General features: G+C 34.4%; 1 protein-coding gene across 5 annotated transcripts in view; it reads left to right on the plus strand.

The window, feature by feature from the left end:
• The window catches only part of TUSC3 (tumor suppressor candidate 3), a 183,553-nt gene that overhangs the window by 136,721 nt on the left and 27,530 nt on the right, over positions 1 to 19,302 (plus strand). For all 5 annotated transcript variants that reach the window (XR_009538279.1, XM_060136534.1, XM_060136536.1 and 2 more), the window contains one exon: positions 17,564 to 17,627. Coding sequence is in view for 4 of the 5 variants with exons in the window: in XM_060136534.1 (XP_059992517.1) it covers positions 17,564 to 17,627 (64 nt within the window). In the remaining variant the exon portion in view is untranslated. The remainder of the gene's footprint in view (positions 1 to 17,563; positions 17,628 to 19,302) is intronic.

Consider the following 19,302-nt stretch of genomic DNA (forward strand, 5'->3'; position numbering starts at 1 on the left):
AACAGAGATTCCTACAAAGAACACATACAGATGGCCAAAAGGCACATGGAAAAGTTGCTCAACGTTGCTAATTACTAGAGAAATGCAAATCAAAACTACAATGAGATAGTACCACACCAGTCAGAATCGCATCATGAAAATGTCTACAAACAATAAATACTGGAGAGGGTGTGGAGAAAAGGGAATCCTCCTACACTGTTGGTGGGAATGTAAATTGGTACCACCACTATGGAGAACAGTATGGAGGTACCTTAAAAGACTAAAAGTAGAGCTACCATATGGTCCAGAAATCCTACTCCTGGGCATATATCTGGAGAAAACCATGGTTTGAAAGGATACATGAACCCCAGTGTTCATTGCAGCACTGTTTACAATAGCCAAGAAATGGAAGCAAGCTAAATGTCCATAGACAGGAATGGATAAAGAAGATGTGGTACATATATACTGTGGAGTATTACTCAGCCATTAAAAAGAATGAAATAATGCCATTTGCAGCAACATGGATGGACCTGGGAATTATCATACTAAGTGAACTTCAAGTCAGACAGAGAAAGACAAATATGATATGGCTTATGTGTGGAATCAAAAAAAAAAAGACACAAATGAACTTATTTTCAAAACAGAAACAGACTCTCAGACTTTGGAAAAAAAAAGTTAACAGTTACCAAAGGGGAAAGGTGATGGGGAGGGATAAATTGGGAGTTTGAGATTGACATATACACACTACTATATTTAAAATAGATAACCAACCAGGACCTACTGTATAACATAGGAAATTTTGTTCAATATTCTGTAATAACCTAAATGTGAAAGAATAGTTACATATATATGTGTAATTGAATCACTTTGCTGTACACCTGAAACACAATATTGTTAATGAACTATACTCCAGTATAAAAATTTTAAAAAGATACCATGTATATACCTTATACCATATATTTATGGTATCTTTTGATGTATAGTTGTATATGTGCTGCTTATTTTCATTTTAGAACTTAGTGTATTATTCTTTGCATTTATTTTATCAATAGATCAGTTAAGGAAGCAAATGAAAAGAAAAAAATGTTATTTCTTATGAACAGCATTCTATTTTGGGGTGCTTTTTCCTCAGGAAATGGAACAAATATTTCTTATGATATATATTCTAACAAAAACATTTAATTAGGTAATGAAATACTTGTTCCCAAGTAAGCTTATAAAGAAATTATTCTTCAAACTTTCTTCATGACATTGTACTTATCAAACAGATATCAGAATCATCACGTGACTACTTAAAAAGCGTTTTAAATGTCAGTAGAAGAAGCTTCCATTCTGCAATTATGTTTGCAGGAGTGGAGAAAAGATATCACTATTACCATTGTTTTTACAGTGTAAGCAATTTTACATTGCTTATATTATAAAATGTGGTTTGCAATATGATAGGTGTTAATACAATGATAAATATTTCATAACTTGGCAGTAAACTCATAATTACGCCTTTTGCATGGATGCAACACAAACCACATTGAACCCTTGATTGTGCAAAAATCTGTTCATGAACATCTTCTGAACACTCTTGCACTGTACAACCATTTCAACATTTCATGAAACTAAAGTACTTCTAGAGAAGCATATATTGTCGTCATCTTTATTCTACTCTTTATTCCACTCTTTTGTGCTTTTAAATTTGGGAAATTAAACCGTAGGTGAAGTCACGAAATTGATTCAGCCATCCAAACATTAAACAGTGATAACTAGAAAAACGCTAGTCCTGATCATTGAATCGTATGAATTATAAATCCTAATTTGTGAACTATAAGAGAAGTATATTTCATGAATTTTAGACTCCATATTTTTTCTGCATACTAATTTTGTTTTCAGGTTATGTCTCTGAAAGCTTTAGCACCACTGTTTACTATTACACTAAAAGTCTGTCAGACTAACCTAATTTTATATAGGATGGTGTTATTTTCTGAGATTCAGCTACTTTCACAGTGTGTGCACAGAGTAACTGAACCTAGATAATAGGTTAATGTAAATGCATATACAGCTGAAAAATGCTTTTGCCAAGCTATTCTCAAAAGCTTTATATTTACATGTTAAAAAATCTGAAATTAGGTTTAAGGTGTTGGGCTTTTTCTACCCTGAACTTCTGTAATAAGCATTGTAATGACAGTATTGAATACAATATAAAATTTGTAAGTTGTAGGGCTTATGTTACTTCTTAAAACCTATACTTTTAGCAACCTATAAAGTTGCTAAAGTTAGCATAAAGTTTCCATTATGTCAAGCACCACTAAATACTGGAAATCAATCTCGATATGCTCCCAGAGCCACAGGGGAAATGACATAAATAGACAACAGCCGTGCAACTCAGTGACAGACATAAGCTTCAATATATTTCTGTGGGAGCAAAGATGGAGCAACAGCTTACTGCTTGGATGAATCTGTAGGAGATGAGGAGAGAGAAATGAAAGAGCCCAGATCTTTTAAGTTTAAAGTAGGATTTCAACAAGTGGATAACTGAGTGAATTCATTTTCTAGAACTGCCATAACAAAGTATAACAAACTGGGTAGCTTAAAACAACAGAAATTTGTTCTCTCACAGTTCAGGAGACCAAAAGTCTGCAACCAAGATATTGGCTAAGTTGGTTCCCTTCTGGAGTTTCTGAGAGATAAACCATCCCATGCCCCTCTCCTTGCTTCTGGTGATTCCTGGCAAGTCTTGGCCTTCCATGACGTGTGGAGGCATCACTTCAATCTCTGTCTTCACCTTCACATCACCTCCTTCTGTTTCTCTGTCTCTTATAAGGATACTCTTTTTGGATTTAGGGCCCACCCTAATCCAGTGCGATCCCAGTCCTAGCTAATTACATCTTCAAGGACACTATTTCCAAATTAGGTCATGTGGTGAGTTTCTGGGTGGCCACGAATTGTGTGGGAACACTATTCAACCCACTACAGTGGGCAAAGTACAATAATAAAGAAAATGCCTGAAGGCACAGAGGCATGAAAAGTTATTAGGTGGCTCAGGGTAATCAATTTAGAGTAAATAGAGTGAATTTTGAGTACTGTTCAGGTGATTCTAAGAAATTTGATTTGGTACAGATTTGGAAAAGCCTTGTGTGCTACACTAAGATGTTTAGACAGTCTTCTGTAGGCATTTGGCTGCTAGAAACCTATAAGTCTTTGAGTGGCCAGGGGCAGATTTGTATTTTTTAGGGAAGTGATATGTAAAACTGTTGGTTGGAAGACTAGTTTGAAGACTGAGGTAACAGATGGTGGGTTCCTGAACAAAAAGTGTGGTAGTGACTCTAGACTGGTAATGACAGAACTTTATACCTGGTAAAATGAGTAGAATTAAGAAGCAGGACTGGGGTGATTTTGAGATTGGCTTGGGAGGCAAGTTGATAGCCTATGACGTAACTAAGAATGTTCATGGGGGAGGAAAGATATAACATTAAATTTTTAGATGGAGAATTTCATTGAGCAGTCAATCAGCAGGTTTTTTTAACTTTTTTTTTTGATGTGGACCATTTTTAAAGTCTTTATTGAATTTGTTACAACATTGCTTCTGCTCTCTGTTTTGGTTTCCTGGCCTGGAGGCATGTGGGCTCCCAGCCCCCCTGCACTGGAAGGCGAAGTCCCAGTTAGCGGTTTTTTAGGAACACTTTCTAACATTATCCTAGGTATTTTGGAGATAAATATGCACAACCATGGTCCTGTTTCAAGAACTTTACCAGACATTTGGAGTCATGAGACTAATAAAAGTGAAGCAGAAAATAATTCAAATCAACATATAATCAGGTATAAACTTAGTAGTTCTGACTTAAACATACTACAGAGTTTAAGATTAGAAAAGGATCTATGTCATGTTGAGTGCTATAAGAAGCCTCATTTAGAAAGTGATACTGGGGGGGGATGAATTGGAAGATTGGGATTGACATATATACACTAACATGTATAAAATAGATGACTAATAAGAACCTGCTGTATAAATAAATAAATAAAAATTAAAAAAAAGAAAGTGGTACTGAATTTAGATTTGATAAGTCGTATTTAAGTTGGTTCAAAAGAGGATGGATAGGGCTTCCCTGGTGGCGCAGTGGTTGGGGATCCGCCTGCCGATGCAGGGGATGCGGGTTCGTGCCCCGGTCCGGGAAGATCCCACATGCCGCGGAGCGGCTGGGCCCGTGAGCCATGGCCGCTGAGCCTGCGCGTCCGGAGCCTGTGCTCCGCAACGGGAGAGGCCACAACAGTGAGAGGCCCGCGTATTGCAAAAAAAAAAAAAAAAAAAAAAAACCAAAAAAAGAGGATGGATAGCCTGACTAGAAAAGAGAGGGCAACCAAATACTAGACTGTGTTAAATTTGGAAAGGCATACGTAAAAATCTAGGATATGTAAAACCAACATAAGCTGTCTTGGAACATTAGGTAGGCAGATTGGTTACCACTGGGAGTGGGGCGGGGGAGGGAAAACACGTTTTCTTCTAGTTGTATTATCTTGACAGCCATATACAGTGCTGTTATTTTATTAGAGGGATCAAAGCCAATCTGGAAGCTTTTACCCAAATCCAAGTATGAGAGAATGAGAACAAGTACTACTAGAAAAGTTGTATTTTGTATATTTTTGGCTATTTCACATATATCTTAGTTCTTTGGCATACTGAACTTCTTGCATGTATTTTTATACCTTCTTCACTTTACCCCCTTCTACCTTACCCTTTATTTTCCTCATCAGAATTTAGCTCCAGGCAAACTCATGTGAGCCATCTAAAAATACCATATCTAAGAGCACAGGAAAAACTTGAGTGATGTGAAAAAGTGGATGACGACGAGGACCACAATGACGAACTACCTCTAATGTTAGGAACTTTACATGTTACCTCCTTCAGTGTATACAGTACCCTTATATGAAGTGGTCACTATTATCCCCTAATTACAAGTGGAAACTGTGACTCAGAGAGGTTAAGCGGCTTGATCAAGTAGAGCAGCAAGAGAACCTAGATCTCTCTGTGTAGCCTTGATTTACAGTCACCGTGATACAGCATGTTGACTTACCTTCATCTTGTCGTGGTGCATTAAATCTGGCTTGCGGATTCAGCTTCCTGAAGTGACTTACAATCACGTCTCCTTCCTGTTCAAAAGTCCTCTGTGACCTTCTCATTCCTATAAAATTAAAATTAGGCATAGTTATTTCTGCGTTTTATCCAAGACCCCTCTAAAGGTAGGGACCGCCTGCATTTCTAGCCTCAACTTTAACTACTTTCTTCCCAGTAGCCCATATCCAGTCCACGCTGTCCTTACCATAGTGCTCCCCACCTGCCCTTTCAGGAGAGTTTCCTCTTTTTTCTCTTGTCTGTGGACATTTTACTTTAGGTTTTATCTAGTTTTGATGCTATCTTCCAAGAGGCCTTGTTTGCTTCTCCATCCTTCCTCTTACTTTTATAGTGCTTTGTTTGCTGCCACTTACGCCACTTAATTTTTTGCTTGTTTTGTATGTTAGGTAATGTATAGTTATTTAAACTAGATTATAAACTTCTTGAAGGCAGAAGCTATGATTTTCTCATTTTTGTGGTATCTAGTACAGGGCCAGGTGCATCTTAAGCCTAGATAAGTAAAGAGTAAGGATGGAAATGAGTTCTGACCCCAAGTCTATAGTCAGTAATCCAGCTGCTTCCTGGCCAACTAGAGTAGAGGGGTTTCAAATCAGCAGGTTTGTTGAATACCCAGAAATGCCTGTGGCTGGAGAAAGCAGTTGCTGAGAGGATGAAGAAATTACTTTTGAACCTCTCAGCTACTGTTTTTCCAGTTATGTTCTGGAATGGCTGCATACCCCAGGGTACTTGTTAAAATGCAGATTCCAGAAAATGGTATCCAGAAATGTACCTTGTAGCAAGATTCCCAATTTATTTACTTATCATCTGAGATTTTTTAAATAGAAACATTACATAAATTTAAGGAAGTGCACAGATCATAAGTGTGTGGCTTAATTTTCATGAAGAGAACACACCTACATAACCAGCACCAGATCAGGAAATATAGTGTAGCCTGCATTCCAGAAGCTGCTCCACTTATTCACTAGTTAATCCACCTCAATCCACCTGTCAAGGGTTTCCTGTGTTTTATGTACAGGAAGTTTCAGAACTTCTGCCTCAGTCCAGGCCTGCTCCTGGTCATGCAGATGTAACAAGCATTATTCCCCAAGGTACTTCCTCCTTTTTCTTCTCCCTCCCTTTGTTTTCTTGTCATCTTCCCTCCGTACCAGCTTTCCCCTTCCATAATAAAAATTCATAAAAATTTTCTTCTAAAGAATTCTTGTAAGTTTCTCCTCAGTGTTGAACTCCTTAAGCCCTAAGATCATATTTTGGGAGTCTCCCCCGTCTATTGTAGGGTTCCAGAATTAGTCCACTAGGCATAGAAGATTCTTCTTTTTTTTTTTCTTATTTGGAAGATTGAAAGGATAAAAATTTCAAAGCATTTTGCCATTGATAATTTATTTTTTTCTGAACGAAAAGGTTATCTTATAGCTTACTACATTTTAAAGAAAAGAAAGGTACATATATTTTTAATTGCTTTAAGCATTAATTAAGGACTCAATATATATGGAATTCATATATACAAACTACATAAAATAGATAAGCAACAAGGATTTACTGTATAGCACAAGGAATTATACCCAATATCTTTTAATAACCTATAATGGAATATAATCTGCAAAAACCCTGAATCATTATGCTGTATACCTGAAACTAACACAGTATTGTAAGTCAACTATACTTCACTAAAAAAAGGACTCAATTTTAGTTTGTGATCATTTAACATTATCTTTAGATAAGTACACTACTGTATGGTGCAGACCTGGTTTACTAAGCAAATTAAAGCTGTAAACAGTTTTGACTGAGTTTTTAGTTTGTTCAAGAAAATATCTTTAAGTGGACAATAGTACCTTGATTGTTTATATCCATAAAGATGATGCTAATTGCCAATATATTTTATCTTTTACTGAGTAGGTTTTCTGCTTTTGAAATTTTACTTGACAGTTAGAGTTATTCTATTTGAGAATTTGTTTTTAAATTTATACCTTCCTTCTCCCCCCAGTTTGATAGTCAGGTTTTCACTATATTTTTAGGAACTGAAAGGAAACCATAAATAAGAAACTAACTTTATGAATACGTGTTGTTGTGATTTGTTAAAAAAAAAAACATTGCAATAGCCACCAGATGATATATTAATTCCAATTAAGTAGGATAAATTAGAACTGTGCAGCCCTTGATTTTTTTTTAATATTTTCAAGAGGAAAAAAATCCCAGTAAGTTGGTTTGTAGCACTTATGTAAATTATATTTTTATTTCTTAGGATTGAATATTCTTTGTGTCATTGATATTCTTTTTGGAAAATATTTTTTACAATATTGAAGACAATCACGTAGTAACTTCATTGAAAAGTAAGATTAGAGGGTCTTAAAAGACTTCAGAGGTTATCTAATTCATTCTTCTGCCTTCAGACATGATAATTTTTTTTTTTCAGTCCCTTTGTTCAGAACACCCATGCTGTCGATTCTTTTAGCACACTGGCCTCATATGATCATTTTTTTCTCTTTAAATTCTATAACCTACCTATTCATTCCACTTAAACTGCTCATTTGGGAACTATTTACTTGAAACCTCATCAAAACTTGTAACATTTCCCAAAACCAAGCTCTCAAACTTGAAATTAGTATCATTGAATTCAGTTTCTTCTATTCTCTTAGGTTGTCTGTGCCCATGAACTCACTTCATTTCTGGTCACTCCCAGCATGCTTCTGTCTGGCTCCTGTACACCCATCACTCCCCTCAAAAATCACACCAAGTTCACCAGGGCTTTTCACGTTGTTAAATCAGATGGACATTTCCACAGCATTTGCAAGCAATTCATACTGTTCTAGAATATTATAAACTACTTGATGACAAGAGTAAAAATTTTGCCTTTCTTTAAAAGAACTTATTGTTCTCCAAATAATCCACAAATATTTTTGTAAACGTTGTAAAAGATTCAAATAATACAGAACTATATAAAAGAAAATATGTAAGCCTCCTTTTTTAATACTCCTCTCTCAACTTGTAAAATTTGTTCCACAGTTAACAGTGGTTTACAATTTTGTGCAGATCTTTCCAGTTGCTTTTCTAAGCTTTTCCACACATGTCCACTTGTACAAAAAATATATATGTGTGTGTGTGTGTGTGTGTGTGTATAATTTGTGTTTGTAAAAAGTCATTTCAAATTTCTCCCAGCAGTGCTGGCTGTTTTTGAAAAAAAGTACTTCCTGATTATAAGTGAAAAACTCATGGAAGAATTTTATTACAGATACGATGGAAAGACTCTCATTTGTTTCTGCTTGTTTTTTCCAGATAATGTTTCTTTGAAAATATAACTCTTTAGAATTGACAGAAAAGTGCAAAAGTCTTAAATCTGTAAGATGAGTTTTGACTGGCCTTAAATAGCCAAATACAAAATTTGTGAGTGCCTTTTTCCCCTTATTGTGTATTTCTGATTAAGAACAAATCTGAAGAATTTCTTATGAATTAGCCAGTTTTAAAAAAAGAGAGAAAGCACAGTTAGAAGAAGCTTTAGTCTTTACATAATGTATATATTTATAGTGTCACAAACTCTCAATATGTGAAGGTAAGTTCACATTTTGATATTTGCAAGCTCTCATGTAAGATTTTTTAAATCTATAAAGAAAAAGCCAATGTTTTTAAAATGGAATTATATACAACAAAACCAATTTATATGTAAAAAATTCATTAAGTGTATACAAATACTCCCTTGTAATACTAATACACAAGTACATTTGTAATACATTAATTACTAATGATGGAATACACTTTCAAAATATCTGGAGAAATATGATTTTTTAAATTATATGCTTATAGTACATACTGATAACCACCAAATATCAATATTTTTCAGTCTCAATCTGAAAAGAGTAAACTCTGATTTTATTAATTTTAAATAACATTCATGCTACATAGCTGTTTAAAGCATCACTTTTTCTCTAAGATTTATATATAAAATGTCCAGAGTTTAACTGTTCTTTATGCTATTTTGAGGAATTTAACTTCATATGTTAGCTTCATCTAAGATGTTAAAAAATATGGAGTTATTAATAGATGCTCTAGATTTTTAAAAAATTCCTGAATTACACTACATATACAGAGTTCTAAAATCATTTTACATTTCACTTTAGGGTTTAAATACGTTTTGTATTTAAATTGCTTTAAAATATGTAGAAGCAAGTGTTTGAAGCCTGTTCTCTTTTTTAAAAATAACAAATATTCTGTATTCTATAAATGATATATCCTTTTTCCTGATACAGTGTTATTCATGTGAGTTTTAAGTCCAGAATCCTAACATTCTAAATCCATATGTGATTAAGATACAGATTAAATGTTATAGACAGTAAGTATTATAATAGTTTAAGAGCATTCACTGTTTATTAATTAATTATTAAATTTTATTACAAGAGGTAGAATTTGAGTTGGCATTAAGTCAAGCTGAATTTTGGTTATCCAGTAAGAATAAAGATCATTTCTTGATATGGGTCAGGGAAAAAAAAACAATGGAACAGCCTTAAGAACCCATATAGAGGTGGAAATGAGGATAGGATGTTTGGGGGCCATAATTTTTTTTTCACTGAGGTGTAATCTTTTTTAATAGAAATAGTGTGAGAATAAATGGACTTAATGTGGCATCCCAATCATGTCTACCTCCATACCCCTTCCCAGTAAGATTAAACTCCTTCCCCATCCTCTGTTAATTTCCTTGTCACAGTCTACCTGATTAAAATCCTCTCCCAGTGTTCCTAATTTATCTCAACATAATCTCCATCGAAATACCCTGTTTACAGTTAACCATCTTTGGAGTCTTTTCCTTCCATTTCACCCTACAGTAATTTTCACCTTTTATATTTCTCTAGAATTCACTGAACACATAGCTAAACTGATAGCCAAAATTATAGTCCTTACTAAATACCATGTAATTTAGTAGCTAATTTTATTAACTTCTGATCTGTTCAATCCTATAGCAGTCCTCAGTAAGAAAGATTCTATTGTTATCCCCATTTACAAAGGAGGCAACTCAAGCCCAGACTCAAATCTTGGTCTACTAATTCTAGAGTGTTTTAAGTACACTGCCCTCATTTTATTTTATCTATATGGTTAGAGATCTCTTTATACAAATGTTACTGTGTTTCCTTTTGAGCAAAAACACCACGTTTTATATTTACTTGTTTTCTCATTTTATGGAATACAGTATCTCTTTTAAGTACTGAGTAGACAGTTGCTGGCTTGATTTCTTAATTGGTTGATTCAAGTGTTTGACTTAATTGCCAAGGGCTTTGGCCTCTAAGCAATTTTAAATTTTCAAAGCTTTGTGGGCAGTAGACTGATGAAAGTGGTGATTTTCGAAGATTTAGCTAGAAGTGAGAGATTGGAGTGTAAAGATTAGAGCATCTGTAATCCAAGCATGATATAATAAACATTCAGACACAATCAGTTGTATCAAGGTAACAGAAAAATGGCAAATGTAGAGTAGGAAGTGTTCACTGGCTGTATGATTGATGCAGACATAAATGCTAAAGTTGAAACTTGGTCATTAGAAGAATGGTTGCATTGTTGACAGGAACATAGAAGTCTAGCAAGTCTGGCAAAGATAAATTATTTTGTGTGGAGAATACTGACATTTGTTTGAAAAAATTTTGGTTTTAGAGTGTTAGGACATTCAAGTGGGATATTCAAGTAGATATATCCAATTAGTAGTTACTCCATAAAATGTGACACTATAGACCTGTCTGAGAAGGAGTCTTTCATACAAAAGAGCTATTGAATTTAAGAGTATGAATCATCCAAAGGAGAAAATGTGAAAAGAGAATAGAATGTCATGGACAAACAATGTAACTTTTCTATATTTCAATTATAGAGTCCTTACTAATTAAAGTACATGTTACCATTTTTAATGACCTCTTTATTTTAATAAACCCATGAACACCTAGATTTTGTTTTAGATTCATGTATTCCCAATTGAAGGTAAATGTTCTATATATTAGTATAAATACTGGACTATATATATTTACTATGAATTTGAAATAACTAAATTTTTACTATACATTATATCTGTTATAACGTTTTGATCTCCTTTTGCGTAAGAACACACAGCAAACAAGAAATGCTGTTGTTCTTCCTTCAAAATATATCCAGGGTCAGATCACTTGTTATCACCTACCATCAACCTGCTTTACACTACCAGCATCTTCCATCTGGATTACTGTAGTAACCTCCATCTCATCTCTTTGCTTTTATCCTTGCTCCATTATACTCTATTCTCAGCATAGCTCACATTACTCTTCTGCTCAAAACTTACCTATTAAGGCTTCCCATGTGACTCAGAGTAAAATCTAAGGTCTCACCAATACACTGACCTTTCTGGTCCCTGAACACATTTCTACCTTAAGACCTTTGCGCCAGCCATGATTTCCCTTTGCCTGGTGTGTGCTTCCCTCAAAATCAGTATCGCTAATACTGTATACAATTAATTTTATATTATTTATATATACATATGTGTATTATGTACTTATGTTGTTTTTTTGTCTTTCTCTGGCTCTCTCCCCAACACACACATGTGTGCACAAACACTAGACTGTAAACCCCATGAGGCCAGGGATATTTGCTCTGTTCACTGTTATCTCAAGTGCCTAGAAATGTACCTATCACATATTAGACAATAAATACCAGTTGAATAAATAAATATAACAGCAGCCAACACTTAATGAAGGCTTACTTCATGACATACTTTTCTAAAGCTTTAAATTATTCCAGCATCCTTGCTTTACTGATACGGAAACTGAACCATAGGTCGGTTAAGTAACACGCCCCATCTCACACCGCTAGCAGCCTGGTTTCTAGCTAGAGTTCCCAGCCATCAGTGTGGTACTTCTGTTGAAGATGATCGCTGTGTTTGGTGCTATAAAGTTTTTATGGAAGAACCAGAAGTTGTATATTAGCCTCTACATGCAAAATACTTCTCATATACCTGGATTCACATTGTTAGTATACAATGATTAAATATACAGATGAATGCCATTACTTTGAAGCCTTGAAATATTAAGCTTAAAGAAATAGAGAATCACACCAAGAATTTGATATCTCATTTGCCAAATGAGCAGGCTCAACCAGTTGCATCCATCATTAGTTAAAGCCAATCTCAAGGCCTGCAGAGCCGTGGTACTGTCAACAGTGTTATATGGATCTAATATCTGAATCCTTATCAGCATCATTTTCATTTTTTAGACAGGTTTCATTTATCATACCATTGTGCTATATTTCACATCAAATGTCAAGATAAAGTCTCTGATGTCAAAGACATAGAGGCAGTGATTTTCCAGGCTTGCTCATCAGAATGCAGTGATCCTGGACATTCGGAGAAAATGGATGACACTGGACTTTTAAAGCAGTTGGCATTAGGTGAACTTTAGAGCGAGTATCATTCTTAAGACAATATAAGAGAAGTTTCAAGGACTAAAGCTATCCGAAGAACTGGACTAGAAAAACTGTCATAGCAGGTAGTCCAGCATGACTGGGACCCAGACTGAGCAGTGTTTTACTCATGTTTCAATCAGTGAGGCAGTGACAGGAAAAAGTACCAAGTACAAACAGTGATCAAAGGATGATCTAATAGATATGCTAAAAGATTCATAATTAAGGAAAAATTGCCTAGCCACCCAGGGTACTTTCATCCATGTGAAGATGCTTCCATATATAGGATTATCAAAGATTATCATGTGAGCACTAAGAGTGAAAATGTGAATGTCCATTTTCACAGATAAGCCAAAAAAGAGGAAAAATATAAGAGCCTATGCTTCAAAAGACAGTGGTCCTTTTCTTGTTTATTTTTTGTTTAAATGCATTTTATAGATTTTTCTTGATAATACCATCTTTTTATCACCTAGTAGCCCCATAAGTAACAAAAAATGATCTGTACCAGGGAAATGAATTAAAGAGAGGTTAAATGGCTTTCCTGGGGGAAAACATTTATTTGCAAAGCTAGAATAGGGCAAAAGAGAAACTCTGTTCCTGATGCATTTCTTACACCAATCACAGATGATGCAAAATATTCAGTGATATGAAATGAGTGATTTTATTTTTAACACAGAATCATGTAAATTTTAAGCTACATTAGTTGTTTTGTTGTTGTTGTTCTTGAATTTTAGATTACATTTACAATAATGACATGAGAATAGTAATGTTCCTTGCTGGTTGATTTTTTTCCCCAAAGATAAAAAGGAAAAAAGCCCACATATTTTTTTAAATTATACTTTTCATATATATCTGATATGACAGAGTTACCAAAACTTTTGCATTGTAGATTTACATATTCAGTTCATCTCACATCAAAAGCTGTTCTGTTGGATTTTAAAATGAAGAATATAACATAACTTTTCATTTTGAACTTACTACTTTAGTTACCAAAAAAATTCTATGAGAGTAATTATACTGTGCATTTCAAATTTTCTTTCATTAGTGAATAAAAGAAAATCTATAATAAGGCTAGAAATGTGTTCTCAGGAAAATATTAATTACTAAAACTGCTTAAAAGCTGAGTCATAGGGCCTTTCAAGTTTTTGCCGTACACTTGGAAGAAACTTAGTCTTACTGCGTTGTCACATTTTTTACCTCTCAACATTTTGAAAGCACAGTGAATATGAGAAGCTCTCTCATCAGTCATATTATCAGTTTTGTTCAAAAAGTAAAAGGTGCTTCTCCAAACATAGTTTATCCCCAGTAGCTATCTTACTAGTGTCTGGGGCTTAGGGTTGTTTTGTAGTATCTGCAGAGTCTTCCAGTTCTGCACTCTGTGTTCTCATTGGCTGACCTTCTAGGGAGGGCCAATTATAATGAACTATTTCAGCATATTCTGCTGAGGATTTCCTTAGTGTCGATTGCTTTTTGTTCTTGGTGTTCTGTTTTATTACTTTTTCTCCCCCTCCCCTCCCGCCTTTACAATATGTGAACTACCAGTCTTATTGACACTGTAATTCAGGTCAAGCTCATAAGGACAGCCATTTCTTCACTGTACTAGCAGGGCTGACAACTTTTTGTAGAGAAGGGTTTGATTAAGACCAATCATACCCTTCCTAGCCTGGGGAAATCAAACACAGTGGCATTCTTGGCCACCAGGATATAGATAATACCTATTTATATCTCTTAGGTAAATCCAGGAGGACTTCGCCTAGCTATTGTATGATCTATATCACATCTGCCATTTGGTGTAGCAGCCTAGCAAGAACTAGTGCTACCTCAGAGAAATTTATGTAGTTTGATGAAAAAAAAGAGGACCCCTAAGGAAAGGGCTAGGAATATGTAACTGTCAAGAAATGGAGAAATCTTTTATTAGGATGTCAGAGTGCTAAGTACCTCGGGATTTCCACTCGTTTTGTGCACCAGCAGGTGACCCGGATACTCCCATTTGCCAGCAGAAGCCCACCTGCCTGCCCATCTGCCTACCTGCCTGCTCTCACACTTTGTTTTTACTATAAGACTCAAGTAATTGGTTCCATCTTAAGCAAGATTATAGTGTCATATAGTGGGAAGATCATTATAGTGTCATACAGTGGGAAGATCACAGAATGCCTTTAAGTACTTCTATTAAATTTAACACTAAATAAATAAGATAGTATATCTTAATAGTTCAAAAGAATCTCTTCCTGGATGTTAGTATTCTCAGAAAGAAACTGAGAAGGAAATAATAAAGATGATTTCATTTTAGTTCTGGGTACCTCGGCATACCAAGGAGCCTCAGGCCTAGGGTGTCATTACTGCATTCCTACTAACTAATATATCTTAAAATAGCATCTTCTTTATTTAGAGTTACATGGTTAAAAAAAAAAAAGGATTGATTCTATCATATATAGAAAACGGATCCCTCATTGTCTATAGGCTTTGATCAGGAAAGCAGTGGCTCTTCTACTGGCAAATCTTAAATAGGCAAGATTAACTTTTTTTTTCTTTCTTTTTAAAAAGACTTTATTTTTTTAAGATCAGTTTTAGGTTTACAACAAAGTTGAGAGGAAGGTACTGAGATTGCTTATATATCTCCTGACCTTACACATTTATAGTCTCTCCCATTATCAATATCACTCACCAAAATGGTTTTGTTTTTTTGTTTGTTTTTTTTACCAAGGACAAACCTACACTGACACATCATAATCACCCAAAGTGTATAGTTTACCTTAGAGTTCACTCTTGGTGGTGTACATTCTATGGGTGGAAACTTAGATTACTGATTTCAGATCTTTCTTCTTTTCTAATATATGCATTCAATGCTATGAATATCCCCCAAGCACTGTTTTCATTACATTCCACAATTTTGATAAGTTGTTTTTCATTTTCATTTAGTCGAAATATTTTTAAATGTCTCTTGAGATTTCTTCCTTAACCCATTTGTTATTTAGAAGTGTTTTGTTTTTTTGTGTGGGAGGGATGAGAATTAATTACTTAAAGACATAAGTTTATTTAAGAGCAATGAGGGAACTCTTTTGACTTCTTGGAAGTGTTGCCAAAGAAAATACAGGATTTTCATCCTACATTCTGATTTTATGTTGATAATAAATCATCATGTTTTCTTCTTTTTGCTATTGCAGTACTTCTGTTGCAAAGAATTAGAGTCATATGCTAGACGAGTGAGAGATTATCACTTAAATATTTTCTTAAATTTCAAGTGTCTGCTCTTCTTGTACTGGGAGATAGTAAATAAGGGACTGAAAAAAGCTGAAAGGATTCACACAGGTAATTTTTCATGACGTATGCAAGAAGGGGGAAAGAAAATGAGCAAATAAAATTTCATAACTAATTTGAGTCAAACTGCATGAAAAGACTGGACAGAAAGAATTCATGTAGATGGTAAATTATAATCACAACAGCATTTCCTTTAGCTGTTGACAAGCTCTTGGTTCATTCTGCAATCATGTACTTTAAAAATGAAAGAAGGGACCAAAAGTGCTTTTGTGGATTTGACCTTGAACTGAAACTGTCATTTGGGTAACAGCATGCACTATCAAACCTTAGTCTTCATTTGCCATTTTCTTGGTGTCATAAATGCTTCTTTTTAAATAAGTTACATTTTTTTCAGTGATCAGAATTCAGAATCACATCTCTCTGGGATTGGTGTGAGCACTTTTTTTTTCTTGTAAGGAACTTATGCCAAAGCATACCTACTTTGTTACAGTTATTAGAATTAAATGATATTGCATGTAGAGCTTGTGTTAAACACAATGAGTGCTTGATAAATGGTAGTTGTTATTAGCACTTGGTATGGTTGTATTTGTTATTATCTATGCCGTTACAGTTATTAGAATAAAACCTTCATTTCTTAGTTCTGAAGATCTTAGTGTTTCTAATCAGATGAAGTAATGTCAAGCACATGGCTTATAGTATTTTATTTGTCTTGCTACACTACTGTCATTGATTGGTAAATATTTAATAGAATAAAAAGAAAACACACATAATAGGATTCCTCAGAAGCTATAATGTGAATAAACCAGAAACAGCTATTTTTTAGTCAGTTTGCTTGAAGCTGTGATTTAAAAATATATCCAAACACAACTTTGGATGAGGCAGCTGCACTACAAATGACTGAGAAATTAGAGATGGAAACAAAGACAGTTTAGATCAGAGTATCGAGAGTAGCCTTTGCACGGAAATACCAAGACAGAATTGATGACAATACACACAAGACCGTATATGCTTCTGCAAGATCGTAGGAATCATTTAATCCAGTTCCTAGTTTTCTAGATGAGGGGATATTGAATATCTGAGAGATTTGGTGACATGCCCAGGGTTGAGGACAAGATGGAATAACTTTCTGACTCCTAGTTAAATACTCTTTCCATTAAAGCAGAAATACTGTGGGAATCAGCAAAATATCCTGGATGGAGATTTTTGTCAAATTTCTATAACTGACTGGTATCAACTAATAGAGTTCTTACTAGGTATAGGACACTGTACATTTCTCAATGGGGTTAAATGATTATAGTAATTATATTTTGAAAAAAATCAGTTGAAATTCTCTAATAAAATGAATGCATTGATAAAGCTATCTTCTTATTTTTAAAACTTTGATAATGTGGAAAAGAGTCATATAACTTTTGATAGGTCATTTTCTACTTACTTTGAAGGATGGAGAGTCATTAGACTTAGTTGCTCTAATTTGTACCTTATGCTTATATTAAGTACATTTTACAGTAACTCTGGAAGAATCATTACATTGTGCGTATGTGTTTGTGGTAAAACCTTTTAAGAAATTATATTAAGTTTACTTCTGATGTTAGGTTGCTTTCTACAGTTTATAGTTACATCAGCCAGCAACATTTTCATCTGTTATTTCTAGTTAACTATAATTATTTTATTCAAAAACTATAAATAAAGGCTTAATTCATAGATTCATCCATTGTCTATCTTCAAGGCATAAAACATACAATACAAAGAAAAAAATCTACCCAAGATCTGCTTTTGCCCGGATTGTAATTTTCGCTTCTTTGTCTTGTTTTATAGAGCTACATCCATGGGAGCAGCCAGGCTCAATTCGTGGCAGAGTCACACATTATTCTGCTACTAAGTATCCTTTAAAACACAGATGGACTGAAAAGGACAAAGCAAAGCTGCATGCTATCAAATTGATTTTTTTCTAATATCAAGACTTTCAAGACATTAAATTTTAAACTTTACCATTTGACTAATTTTCTAATTCCTATGCTGATTATTTTTTCTTGCATTGTAATTTTTTAAATTCTGAATCATTAACAGACTGTAATTTTCTCTTTTTTTTTAACTGACTACTGAATTATGAAGAATAGCTTTTGCTCTGCATTGATTATCTCTGGCTAGAGTTTTTTGTGACGTTTGTATGGTTTTCCCCTTTAGGATCTTAATGGGGAGAAAAAAGTGTCCTATGATATAAAAAGCAGGATAAAAAAATTATCTTAGTACTGGTTCCCTTAAATATTATAGTAAGTGAGAAGAGGGAGATTTAGGATAATTCGACATCTTTTTGGAACATGGCAGACTAAATGTTATGAATCAGATAACAGTACAATTTATGGTTTAGAGGTAGAAGGGTAAAGAAGATAGCAGGATAGGAAAGAGGTAAGGTTCATGTCTAAAAACTAAATATTACTAGAATGAAGTAAGGTTACTTTTGGGGCAAAAGACTGTACTTTGGGGGAACACTGACATTTGTGTGAGTCCTGTGGAAATATTTGTATGTTAAATTTAGTGTTGAAAGTGTTGAGTCATTATCGGGATTTAGAGTGTGCCTTATAGTGTCATTTATAAAATTTGATTACTCTCCTGGTTACTGAGATTCATATTCAAATGAAGCAGTCTAGACCAAATTTTCCAGTATTTGATGTAACCATAACTATTTAAACCTTTAAGGATTCTTAGGACTCACCTAGGCCAAAACTTTATTTTATAGCTAGGAAAACTAAAACCGACAAGATTTAATAGACTTGCCTTAGGTTGGAGGAAGAACTAGGATTAGAATTGTTTTGTTTTTAATAGTCTACTGGTTGTACAGGTTTTATATATATTATTGTATTATTATTTATAGGATTTCATGAATAAGTGTCAGTCATGACATCTTGGAATTTTAAATTTTATTCTGGGTGGAAAAGACTATCTTTTAATAGCATTAAAGCTTTGTATTTTATTACTTTGTTGTGCTATAACAGTGCACTCTTTAATCCACCTAGCAAATATGTATATGCCACCTTTAGTTCTCTTTTACTTGCATAATATGTTCTGGACAGTGCATCAGGTGCCAGGATATACTGAGACTTGTATTAACTATAGTGGAGGAAAGGAGTGGGAGGTTCTTAAAAGCACTCCCAATTCTCAAGAAACTCACAAACTTCCTCATTTGTAACACCAGGTTTAGTAAACTAACCGCACGGGCACCTCTCTGTGGAATATGAGATAGCTAGCACAAAGAAACCATCTAGCACTCACTAAAGGCTTTGGTTTTTCCTGTTGTATTTTTTCCCATCTTTCTCACTCAAAACTTTGCTGGTCATAGATACCATGCATAAACATTTACTGGTTGATTCTTTTAACATTTGGCAAAGGCGTAGATGACCAGAAACAAAACAAACAAAACAAAAACATAGTCCTATGGTATTTATCAGAATTCTAAAAGTTATACTGGGAACATAATGGATTAATTTTTCTGGAGTGTGATTCACTGAGCCCATTAATCATGTGTAATTAACAAGATAGTAAAATGATACCTTTGG

Source organism: Lagenorhynchus albirostris, chromosome 21 (genome assembly GCF_949774975.1).
Source record: "Lagenorhynchus albirostris chromosome 21, mLagAlb1.1, whole genome shotgun sequence".
NCBI lineage: Eukaryota > Metazoa > Chordata > Mammalia > Artiodactyla > Delphinidae > Lagenorhynchus > Lagenorhynchus albirostris.